At 39.1% G+C, this 12,974-nt stretch overlaps 1 protein-coding gene across 2 annotated transcripts in view; it reads left to right on the top strand.

Annotated features, from left to right (window-relative positions):
• Positions 1–12,699, top strand: part of LOC140314812 (protocadherin Fat 3-like) — a 217,785-nt gene extending 205,086 nt beyond the window's left edge. Inside the window, exon 28 of one of the 2 annotated variants that reach the window (XM_072393187.1) lies at positions 7,397–12,699. In XM_072393187.1, the coding sequence (XP_072249288.1) occupies positions 7,397–8,022 (626 nt within the window). In that variant the 3' untranslated portion in view covers positions 8,023–12,699. The remainder of the gene's footprint in view (positions 1–7,396) is intronic. The other variant, XM_072393186.1, reaches the window with a different exon arrangement.
• The last annotated feature ends 275 nt before the right edge of the window (positions 12,700–12,974 follow it).

Here is a 12,974-nt window from a genome sequence, read left to right as displayed (position 1 = left end):
GTGGAGTAGCTTGGAACAATATATAAAGATGCAAAACATGGCACTTCCTGTTCCCAGTGGGCAATGGTGATGAAAGTGTATAGAAACGATGATGTGTCGTGAAATAGTATGTAGTTACACTTCTCAAGTTTCGTAGACATTGGATGTTGTCTTGGTTAGATAGCCATCCAAATTTAGGATTGGTGACAGGTGTCATGGCCACGTCATTTAATGTAACGTAAAGTTTTAACAGCATTTGATCTAAAGGGTCTTCTGGTTATACTGAAGTTTCACGGTGATTTGAGAAAAATAGTAAGAGGAGTTTATTAAAATATGAGGGCTGGAAGAAGGCCAAAATGGTGTCAAAAAATCCCACTTCAATTCAAATAGTTGACTTTCTGTTTGATTTAGTCAATGGATCCAAGAGGCTCCTTTGTAGACCATGGCATGTTACATGCATCAGCCACCTTCATACATGTGAGTGGACAGAACTGAATTTCTATATATATACATATACATTATTGCCAAAAGTATTGGCTCATCTGCCTTTACACACGTATGAACTTAAGTAACATCCCATTCTTAATCCATAGGATTTAATTTGACGTTGGCCCATCCTTTGCAGCTATAACAGCTTCAACTCTTCTGGGCAAGCTTTCCACAAGGTTTAGGAGTGTGTTTATGGGAATTTTTGACCATTCTTCCAGAAGCGCATTTGTGAGGTCAGACACTGATGTTGGACCAGAAGGCCTGGCTCTCAGTCTCTGCTCTAATTCATCCCAAAGGTGTTCTATCAGGTTGAGGTCAGGACTCTGTGCAGGCCAGTCAGGTTCTTCCACACCAAACTGGCTCATCCATGTCTTTATGGACCTTGCTTTGTGCTCTGGTGCGCAGTCATGTTGGAGCAGGAAGGGACCATCACCAAACTGTTTCCACAAAGTTGGGAGCATGAAATGGTCCAAAATCTCTTGGTATGCTGAAGCATTCAGAGTTCCTTTCACTGGAACTAAGGGGCCAAGCCCAGCTCCTGGAAAAACAGCCCCACACCACAATCCCCCCTCCACCAAACTTTACACTTGGCATAATGCAGTCAGACAAGCACCGTTCTCCTGGCAACCGCCAAACCCAGAACCCTTCATCAGATTGCCAGATGGAGAAGCATGATTCGTCTGTATGGCTTAGATGCATCTGCTCAGCCATGGAAACCCATTCCATGAGGCTCTCTACGCACTGTTCTTGAGCTGATCTGAAGGCCACGTGAAGTTTGGAGGTCTGTAGCGATTGACTGTGCAGAAAGTTGGCAACCTCTGCGCACTATGCACCCGCTGACCCTGCTCTGTCATTTTACAGATTTACATGTTGCTGTCATTCCCAGTCACTTCCACTTTGTTATAATACCACTGACAGCTGACTGTGGAACATTTGATAGCAAGGAAATTTCATGACTGGACTTGTTTTACAGGTGGCATGCTATCACGGTACCATGCTGGAATTCACTGAGCTCCTGAGAGCGACCCATTCTTTCACAAATGTTCGTACAAGCAGTCTGCATGCCGAGGTGCTTGAATTTATACACCTGTGGCCATGGAAGTGATTGGAACACCTGAGTTTAATTATTTGGATTGGCGAGTGAGTACAATGAATATAGTGTGCCTAATCTTTAGGATGGCAAACTAAGAAAAGAGTCTTCTGAATGGCAAGTTCATCTTCAAAAACCCTGCCAGATGGTTCTCTCGACAGGATTGTAGTTATCTGTTGGTACTGTCAATGTGAATTGAGTTATCACCAGAGTATGTCGCATCTTAAATATCACTTGCTAGCAAAACACATGGCTGAAGCAGAGATCCCCACTCCTTGCTTCGTAGCTTGCAACAGAGACACCTGGACAACTTCACCTACGGCCAGATTAGACAAAGTTATTACGTGAAATTATTTTCTTAAAGTGTGAATGTTACACATAAGGAAGAACGTTGCATTCAGGTCAATACTCCATTATGTTGTTGCTTGTTGGATGAAGAATGTTCTGGACAGTATGTATCAGGACGATTTGCTTTGGGTTGTTAATGTAAATATAAAATGCATTTGCGTAAAGAACGCATATTTTTCTGCAACCATGTTGATAAGAGTATTAAAAAATATCTATTTAAGGTGCATTTAGAACATGTTAGAATATATATATTAAAACATATTTTGTGATTAGTCATGAGTTAACTATGGACAATCTATGGATTAATCACGAAGAAACAGGAAGTCCTGTTTTGCCAAGAAACAGGAAGTCCTTATATAAAAATTCAGATATATAAGGACTTCCTGTTTCATGGCGAAGCATTGAATTTACAATGTAGAATTTGGTGAAAAAATAAAAAATGTTAAGGTTAGGGTTGGACAGGTTAGGGTTAGATCTGTTGACGGATGACATTTAGCTAAACATGCCATCACCGGTCCGATTTGGCAGGGGTCCAGAGAAAATTACCAAGTCCAATATTGTTTTACACGCCTATGCAACATTAATTTTAGTAATCTCCTCTTGACATAAAGAGGTGTCATTACTGGCGACATGAATAATAATCTTACTAATAATAATAATCTATTTTCTTAGCAAGCAGTTTCAAATAGGATGTCGTCCGCTTAAGGCACTGGAATGCATCTGAATATGGGCGCTGATGGCTCTAATGCCATGTCTCTTACAATGGAGCTGCAGGTTATGATTTTTTTTTCCTCAGTATGTATATTGCTGAGTGGGGAAAATCTACTTGAAACTAGGAGAGGTTGGTGTTGAACCACAGCCTTAATTTTTGGACTGTGCCTCCCGCTTCAGACCATCAACTAGCTGGCCCGGGGTCTCATCCACGCAGTGTCTGCTGGGGAAGGCTAATGGGATTAGCTCTGCTCGGCAGCTCCACGCTAAATAAAGACAGTCCCCTTTATTTTATTTAGCTAGCATCTCAGGCTACAAGCTTCCAATTCAGAGAATCCCTGTTTCAAAGAAGATTTAGTGTTTGATTGTGTAAATATATGAAAAATTAAACAAATTACATTGAATTTAAGTGTTTTCTCATGACTTTCAATTGGTGGTTCTTATCTCTTTGGACGCAAGTAATATATTTAGCCAGTTTCACTCCTGAACATGTAACAGCAGCATAGAGCTCTATTTGTCATAGTGCACAAATGTAATGGTCACAAAAAAGGCTTCAGCAAAACATTTTTTCATTTTTAAACCTGTTTAATCTGTGTATTTTCATACCAGTAGTGAGTCATAGCACAATTGAAAAGCAAAATATATATATTATACTATGCACTATTTATATCATACTGGTATACTGTACATGATTGTACTGCTACTGCATATAATCATAGTTTATTTAATTTCATTCTAATTTATTTTGGTTATTCAAATGTTTTCTACACTTTTTAAAGGTATTTTTATTTTTTTATTGCATCTTAATGTACATATTTCTGTGCTCTTCATAAATGTTCAGAAATGTTGGGTCAGATAGGGCTTAACTTTGGGTGTGTTGTGTGACAGCCTGCAGAATATCAATAATCTATTCTCAAAACCTAACCTAATTCTTTGTGGATTTTAAGAAGAAAACCATTCTCACAGATACATGTAATGAAAAACGTAGGCATGCCACAATTTTTCAAGACAAAAGTGTGCATGTAATTACTTTAGAGCCTTGAAACTGTCATCACTATAGAATTATTGAGCCTTTTTTTGTAATTGCAACATTTTGTAATGTAGGCTAAAATACCTTTCACAGATTCTGGAGTGAAACTGCACTGAATATCCAACAGTAATGATATATTCCTATCTCTCAAGTTTTCATTTGTTTGTTTTTAGCCTAGTTTACTTGTTTTTTTTGTTTTTCAGTATAACATGGCATGCCGACTCTTTATGGCTTGTTCTCTATACATGCTGTTTGCTTTGTTTGTCCCAGAAGGAGATTATGTAGTTGCACTATTCTTTTTAAAGCATTCATTACAAGCTTTCATTAGAAACACTTATTGCTGCTGGCAGAAAAGACCATCTGTATCTTTATTTTTTGCTTTAGAGCTGAAGAAACCTCAAACTGATTACACATGATTTCAACATGATGTTATGAAGAGGATGGTCAGTGTTGTTCTTTATATTAACCAACTTGTGTGGTATTATTCTTTAAACAACAGCTCCAGAGGCTCCAGAGCAGTCCCCAGCACAGAGCCAGCCTTTTTTACCTAGCTTGTTCAGTTTTTTGAGTCTCTGGCTGTGATGCTGCTGCCCCCAACATATTCGTTGCAAAGCAGACTGCACACTCCACCATAGACTTGGGGAAGATATGCAACATTTTGGTGCAGACATTGAAGAACCTTAGTTTTCTAAAGTACAGTCTGTTATGTCCCTTCTTGTGGACAGCCCCAATACTGCATTTCCAGCCCAGTCTGCTGTCCAGGTAAACCCCAAGGAATCTGTATTTCTGCCACAAAGTGATTGACCAGTTCCCTGTACGTTTTTCTGGAGATGTCAGGACTTTGAGTTGTACTTAAATTCTGAAGTGTACTGAGTGCAGAGAAACGGTAAGAGTACAGTCCTCTGGTTGTGGAGGCATCAACCTGTATTTTCTGGAGCTTCAGTGCAAAAAAAACCTGATCCTCACCGTGCTGCCTGCTTTGTCCAGATGTGAGTGTGCTCACTGAAGCAGGTAGATGATGGCATCTTCAACACCAAATCTCAGGACGATAATCAAACTGTAGTGGGTCGTAAAAAGGCTTTTACTTTCTTATTAAGGTGAGCCAATAACAGTCGCTCCAGGACTTTCATAACATGTAATGTTAGGGCAACTGGTCTGCAGATGCATAATTTTTTTTTGGTACTGGAACATTCTTATGACTCAGGCTTGTCAGGTTACCAGGGGACTCCGGACACAGATGCAGGGTCGTGTGGGTTGCAAGATGGTTTTTATTATTTAAATGCAGTACACAGAGCACAGCAATGCAGGGCAATCTCCTGGCACTGCAGGAGGATCGCTCACTGCAGACTCGTGGAACTGAGGATCGTAGAACAAAGGGCTGGTAATGATGCTCAAGTGGTGAGACAACATACTGGCACAAGACAAGGGAAACACAGACTATCTGAACACATGGGGGACCAAGGGGAACAGGTGGAAACACTTGGGAATCAGGGAAGACAATGAGACGCTTGACACGGGAGGAAGGGCAAGATACCTGAAACGAGAGGAGAAGGTCAGTGCTTTCAAAATAAAACAGGAAATGACGAGACAAGACATGGAACAGAAAATAAACCGTGACAAGGCTAAAGAGGTGCTGTACAATCCCACATAGCTGTTCTGCACAGGTCTTCAAGACCCTGATGCTGACACCATTTCTTTTCAGCCGTTTCTTCACCTAACCACTGGAAACAAAGAGGCAGCAGGGGGATGCAGAGGAAGTTTTAGTGAGTCTTGATATGGGGGGAGATACGTTGGTGAGGCTGTGTTAAGGATCATGACTGAGGTGGATCGTGACATTATGGAGATGTGACAGGGAGGATGTGGGTACAGCTAGGCTGTAAGTTCTATGTTGCTGGAGGGAGGGGAGGAGCATAGTGACTGTTCATCGAGCTGAACCTGTTGAAATGCATGTGCAGCTCATTGGCTCGGTCCAGGCTTTCATCAGTCTGATCCTAGTTCACCTTGAAGCCAGTGATCTTTTTTCATCCCTGACCACACTTCTCTTTCTCTCACGTAATTTTGCTGGACCTTCTTTACATCTTTTTTCTGTACACCTCCTTGCACTCTGTTGCCTTCTTTTTCAACCTCAAGAACTCCCTGTCTCCATTCCTGAGGAGGAGCTTTCCTGTTTATGTTCAGCAGCCTTTTGAGGTCACTGGCGATTCAGAGTATGTTATTGGGGAAGCACCTTACAATTCTTGTGAGAATAATACTCTCCATACAAAAAGTTGATGTAATCCGTCACACATTCAGTCATGGTTCTGAGTGCGTTCCAGTCTGGGGATTCAAAGCATCCCTGCAGTTCATCTTCAGCCTCCTGATAATTTCAAAGTCCATGCAGTGATGGGTTGATGCTTAATAATGGGTATATAGTTCAAAGTGAGGAGAACCAGATTACGGTCTGATTTTACTGTTTGGTGGCAAGGCAGATGAACTATATGCATCTTTGACATTAACATAAAATCAGCTTTTTGTTTTCTCTGGTAGAGCAGTTGGCAAACTGTTGACAGGTTAGAAGTGTAGCTGAGAAAATTGCTATGAATGTGTTGGCATGTTGTAACTATACCATAGCAAACTGTGTTGGCATGCAGCGACTGCAGGTAATAATATAAACTGCTACTAGAGTAACACGGGTGCAATCTTTAGGTAGATAATATGGGCATAAGTTTACAGCCAGCAGTTCAGTGTAGTGTGTATAGATCTTCTCCTTCACAGTGACATGTCCAGGATTACACCAGCTGTTGTTAGCAAGCACTGCAATGCATTCACTTTTGCTTTTTTGCTTCTTCCAGAAGATGTGAGACAGGCCTCAACTCTGACAATGTTTAAATCCAGGCTGAACACAGTTCTATTTAGCTGTGCATGCGACAACTGAAAATATTTTATCAGCACTCTTCACTTTTAACTGAATTAATTAATGATTTTTTATATTTATGGAATGATTTCATTTTCCTTCTTGTGATTTTATGTAGCTGTAAAGCACTTTGAATTGCCTTGTGTATGAATTGTGCTCACCAAATAAACTTGCCGTTGCCCACTTTTGCCACTGCTCCTAATGTCTCCATCGACTCGTATTTTCTTAAAGCCAGGGAGAAGCGCATTTGAGTCTGGAATATGCTCATGCAGCCATGTTTCAGTGGCTTTAACACATAATACTGCATTCTCAATACTCTCTCTGTGTCTTCCTGAACCCTCCAAGCTCATTCATTTTGTTTACAAGTGATCTAATATTTCTCATCAATATCCAAGGAAGACCTTGTTATTATGTCTTCTTCCACCTTTTTCAAAAATATGGGGGGAATCCATGTATGTATCTCAGTTTCCAAACCAGTGCAGAAAAATCTCTTTAAATTTTTTTATTTTGCATCAAAAAATAGCTCAGTATAAATCACAAATTTGATATATACACACAAAACTAGCAGAGCTACTGCAACTAGCGGCCAGCTTGCAGCTTTTGAATGCTTCACAAAATGAACAAAGGCAAATGTTTAACTGATTAAAGAGAAATATTTTGCCAAGATTGAATGTATAGAGTTTTTTTTAACAAAGCTCATCATGTATTACTGATGTTAAGTCTAAAGTTGATGATGCTTTATGATGGCATTTTTATTGCACATCTTAACACTGTCGAGGAGAGTTTTGGGCCGCTGGATTATTTTAATTTTTACTGTTGAGATTGTTGCTAACCATATCTCTTTTCCTCTGTCCAGCATATCACTGGGACACATCAGACTGGATGCCAAGTACAAGGCTTTCAGACACTGAAGAAGTGCAAAGGTACAAGACAGGTCCTGGCAGTGATGCAGTAGGCTTGGCCCCTTGCTTTGGAAGAGGCAGCCATGAACTGGAGTCAGACTACTACCTGGGAAGCTGTGACATTGACAGCAACAACCACTCTCCCCATGAAGAGTTTATGAGTCAAGAACAGCTGCCACCGCTGCTGCCCAAAGGCGAGGACTATATTGAGCCTTGTACATCACTGCTTGCCAATCTGCTGGTCTCAAAAGAGGGTGTCCTTACCTCTAGCAGCATGAGGCGTCACCATGCAAGGCCTCATTTCCAAACCAGCCAATACTTACCTCCCCACCAGCTACCCATTGGGGAGGTGCCCCGTGTTGACTTCAGCACTGCAGTGAAAGGGGTAATGCCGGAAAATGGAGACATTGATGACTCTTTGTGGCTAAACATGCACCTGTCAGTTGGTACATCATCAGCCTCAGACATGTCAGCCCTCTGCAGGCTGAACTGTGAACATGTCAGTGATTTTGAAAACATGGATGAGCTTCATCAAGGGGTGACTGTTATCACTGACTCACAACAACAGACTCAAGTGTAATTGTCTAACCAGATGTGTAACAGTGCAAAAGAAGCATATCAGAGCTCCAGATAGAGATTGCAAGGGAAGCGATGTTTCATCAGTAACATTTCATGATGCTCCAACTCTACTAAAAAACTATAACTGTGGAAACACATTTTTTTTTACATTTTATAGATATTATCTTGCAATGCAACTATGTTCAGAAATAGAAAATTGTGTTTTGTAAAGTTTTACAGAACCACGAGCAACAAAATCATTATGTTGTTAGACCATTCATAAGTTTTCTTCCTGTACTAATGGGGATACTTGGAATTTGATACACAATGTAAACAACAAAGATTAAACCAGAATAGACTTTTGCATATGTCAAGGGTTACAGAGATGAATAGGTTAGGCAAGAAGTATACTTGCTTCAAAAATTTGTGTGATCACCTACACTATTTAATGTATCCTGTGTTTGGAGGACCAATTGTGCTCATCCTTATAAAGTAATGCTTAACATACCAAGCTGCAATATGGAGGTGACCTGTACAAGTTGACATTCCACAGTAACTAGTTCAAAGATCATTTTACAGAGATTAAATTTGAACTTCATTTGTAATTCTGAATTAACTTCACGTCCAAAATCAACCAAAAGTCACATTCATGCCTCTGTCCGATGAGATAAAGCATAAATAATTCTAAATGATTATAAATTGCAGCGTTTGAATAAATTTACATTCATCACATATCAGATAAAATATATATTTCAATTGCTGTACTCTGGTGCCAATGGAGTAACCCGTCAGCACGACCTGAAATGTAAGATGGTCAAAGCTTGCCTCGCACATTACAATGCACCAAATGGCAAAAAAATCTTACCAGTGGTCCTCCCAGCTTCAACTTATCATTTTCAAACAGCAATTAAAGCAGATTAGCCAACAAATGCCAAGTGACAAACACTTGAAGCTCAGAACTGACATAAGCCTAGCATAAAGTAACTTTAAAACAACCAGCAGCATCAGACACTTAACAGAAATTATCGAAGAAAATATGCTATAAAACGCACTATGCACAACAAAATCCAACAATTATAATGGATTAAAAACATACTTAGTGGCAGCGCAAGAGACAGATGAGAATGGAGTTAATGAGCGTCCAGCTGTCTGCCCCAAGACGAATATTTAGGTTGAACTTACATTACAGGTACTTTTCTCAAGCGTTCTGTCATGCAAAGTTGCCTAAATCCTTCCAATCCATCTGGCAGGCCCTTCGCCCTCACTCTTATTTTCTTAAAGCTATCCTTTTAAACCTGCTTTTGCTGTCTTAATGATACTTATGTCTATTAAATCTCTCAAAAATATATATCTAGGTATCATCAGAACAGGAGGGCTATGTTAGAGCAAGATTTATAAAAGTGAGTATATTCTTGGCCTTCAAGGAAAGGTTTAGGTTGGCACAATGGTTCGTTAAATACATAGATGAATAAAAGCAAATAAGTATTTTTTCCTTATCAATGAAATATATAGTAATAACGAAATACAAGCATCTCACTATTCACTGAAAAATCTGTTGAAACATGGACATGGCTTACAAGATTTTCTATCAAGGTTCATATTACATTTCTATCAACTATGGCAATTTACACGCCCCTGAAACTCCCAACTCATCCCTGTGTAAAAATGTACTGCCACCTCAATGTTTGCTCATAGATGCTGTGAATTCTTTGTGTTATTAAAATCGCATGCACAATAGCAAGACCAGTGTCCCAGTAACTTGAGGTGAAGAAGAGCCTCAAGATTTAAGTTTATATTTTGTTCTGAGGCTGGTACGATAAGAAATGTCAACAGGTCAATATGATATCATCAAGTAAAATACTTCAATAAAAAAGCAACACAATATTTTTATTTCCAGTTATACTGGAAATAAACATAATTATTCTAAAAACAAAGTTTTGAGTTTTTGTTAATTAATATAGTAAATGCATGATCAGGAGAAACTAATTAAATTACAAAAAAGGAAGTTGTAATGTTAAATTACAACCCTGATCATGTAGGCCGTAGTGGCAAAAGTCATTTTGTTTTTGCTTAGAGTTATATTTAAAGTTGTTTTTATGAATGTTTCAGTATTGATCATCTTGCATTGTTGTTAGCTTATCATGTTTTTGATTGTTGTGCCATGTTGAGAAATATTGCAGGAAGTATGTTAATGTTTTTACAGAGGATTTTCACCATTGTGTAAATGCGAATTGTTGCTCAAATGTTGAAAACCTTTAACAAAAATAACTGACAAATAAAAGCTTTATCAACTTAGGCTCTATGAAATGAGCCTGAGTTAATGGCTATAATTTTACTAGTTTGCTTCCATTTGTGGGATTTATGTGGTTTCTCTATACCCCAAAGTCCAAGCCCCGCAGACACCTTTTATAGGTTTTGAATTTCAGTTTTCTATTACTTTAAATTGTATTCAACATGTTTCCACCCAGAGGTTGGCTTAATTTCCATCAAAATTCAAGGACAAAGATAACATCTGACTACTTCAGATCGTCACTGTTTTGTATTATATTAGGCCTCACCCTTTCAGGAAGCAGGTCCTTTTTCTTTGTCAATGAATGTTTATTTTAAAATCTCTGTACAATGTTAAAATGTAGACTGTAAATATGAAACTGTATTTCTGAGCGGTATTTCTTATATTGTTTTGTCTATTTTTTGTTAGCCTTTGATGTGACTTTAATGATTATAAGATTGTAGGATATAAACTATCATTTAATGTCTGCCTTATACTCTTTGCCTAAAGTTGTATCATTCACAAGATGTAGATACAAGAAGAATGATACAAGATGTATAGTTCACTCAAAACCTCGTACTCATCTTCTATATCAGTTTCTTCAATGACAGTGAAAAAAACAGCTGTCATCGTAACTCAAAGCTCCAGCTTTGTCCTGTTTGTCCTGGGAGCTGTCTATTAACAGATCTCTACCCGAATAAGCTAGCTTACAGCAGGTTACATGCTGACATTCCGACATCTCTCCAGTCCGACATGGGCCTCAAATTGTCGGAATGGCAACACTTAATTTTCTATCAAACGTCCCGTCATTCCGATACTTTTTTCCTCCTATGGTCGGAATGACGGTATGTTTTGTTTTTTTAACTTGCCGCCTTTCCGACAGTTCCTTTTAATAGCCTATTTTTTTACCCAAAACATTTTGCACTAATGAAAAGTAAAGTTTGGCAACAAAATGCAGTATAAACGTTTATTCATGTTATTCACGTGATTTATGAGTACTCGCTCCAATGTTGGGAAGCGCGGATGGGCTTTGCGCATTTGGCACAAACACACAGCCTTTTATACAGCCTGTTGATATCTTAAGGACCTAACTGGTCACACCTGGGAGTGAATGTCATGTAGAGATTGTTTTTACATGTAAGGGGAGCTGAACATATAGCTTTCATCCACAAACCAACGTGGAAGAGCCCGAAGACGCATGTGCCAGACGCACATAGGCATGCGTAAAACCAATTTTGACCACTTCATGCTGTTTAGTTGCTTTTTTTAGTTAATTTCAATTTCTTTTAGATTTTTGTGCGTGTTATGGAGCCGTTTCGGTCCATATTTGTAAGCCTTTTTTTCCTGGATTAAATTTTCGGAAGTTGAAACAAGTGGCATTGGAGTGTGTGATTGAAAACCACCGCGGTCTGCTTCTCCTCCTCCAGTTGCTGAGACTTTGTGTTTTTAATAACACTTATCTGTAAACATGTGTTAAAACATGTAAATTGCATGAACAGAAACAAGGGACTCACCTGTTGAGTAACGCACATTTCCTTATACGGAAAGCCTTGTCGGAATGGGTGTTGCTACCCTGTTCTTTCACCTATGAACGATAGCTGCCATGTTAGCATTTAGCCCCGTCTTTACACTCTGCAGCTCAGACCTGGGTAAAGTTATCTGTTGGTTTGCTTAGCTAGGAAATTGTTTTTAATTGGCCCTGTGTGTATGAATTGGATTATTTTTAATTTAATTAATTGCATTTGATTGGATTATGATTACAATGAATTCGATTCTAATTGGCTTGAACTGGACTGTATTATTGAAGTGCCTTGAGATGACAATTGTTGTGTTTTGGCGCTACATTGTCAGAGACATTGCAGGAAGGGAGGACCCAGATGCAGAGCTCAAAGAAACACAAGGTTTATTCCAGGAAACACAAGGCAAGAACAAAAAACGCGGCTGAGCCGGATATGAAAAATCTTAACTGTGACAAATAAATAAACAAGACAAGACTATGAATGATGAATCAAAAAACGAGACTATGAAAACTTGATGGCAAAACCTGACCTGACAAACGTGACTTGACTCGACATGAACATGAAAGGTAAGGTGAGGATTCTGCTCTGACATGAGTGAACCTGAAAATTAAGTTCTGTGGGGAGGTGATTAGTGATGAGGTGCAGCTGTGGAAGAGTAACAGGTGATGAGTGAAACTTAAAGGGGAACTCCAGTATTTTTAAACCTAGACCTTATTTCTGGCATGAAATACGTTAATCTACTCACCGAGAACAGTTTGGCGAAGGTCGGTGTCCTTCGGAAGTTATTTAGAAAACTCGCGATCAGCGTACATCCATATAATGGAGTTAATAGGGCAGGGACGATGCAGCCGAATGAATGAATGAACGTGTGCTATAGCTCTGTTAGCTCATAGCTCTGTTAGCTCATAGCTGCTGTGTTGTTGTTACTGGCGGCTATCGGGGGCTTATAGAGGTCTTTCTTTTTTCTTTTTTTTTTTCTTTCTTCTTTCTTTTTCTTTTCTCTTCTTTCTTTTTTCTCTTTTCTTCTCTTTTTTTCTTTTCTTTTTTTTCTCTTTTTCTTCCTCCTTATTTATGGCTACAAGGGCAAATGTCTTGATGCAGTGTTTGAAGAAAGACATTATTTGAAGATAAATAGGAGTTTAATTGAGCTGGTTTGCAGTAACCCCTTACAGACATTAGCAGTTT

The sequence above is a fragment of the Leuresthes tenuis genome, unplaced genomic scaffold (assembly GCF_036924035.1).
Source record: "Leuresthes tenuis unplaced genomic scaffold, fLeuTen1.0.hap1 SCAF_9, whole genome shotgun sequence".
Lineage (NCBI taxonomy): Eukaryota > Metazoa > Chordata > Actinopteri > Atheriniformes > Atherinopsidae > Leuresthes > Leuresthes tenuis.
The sequence above is the reverse complement of the archived record's forward strand: the minus strand, read 5'-3'. Positions and strand labels throughout refer to the sequence as shown.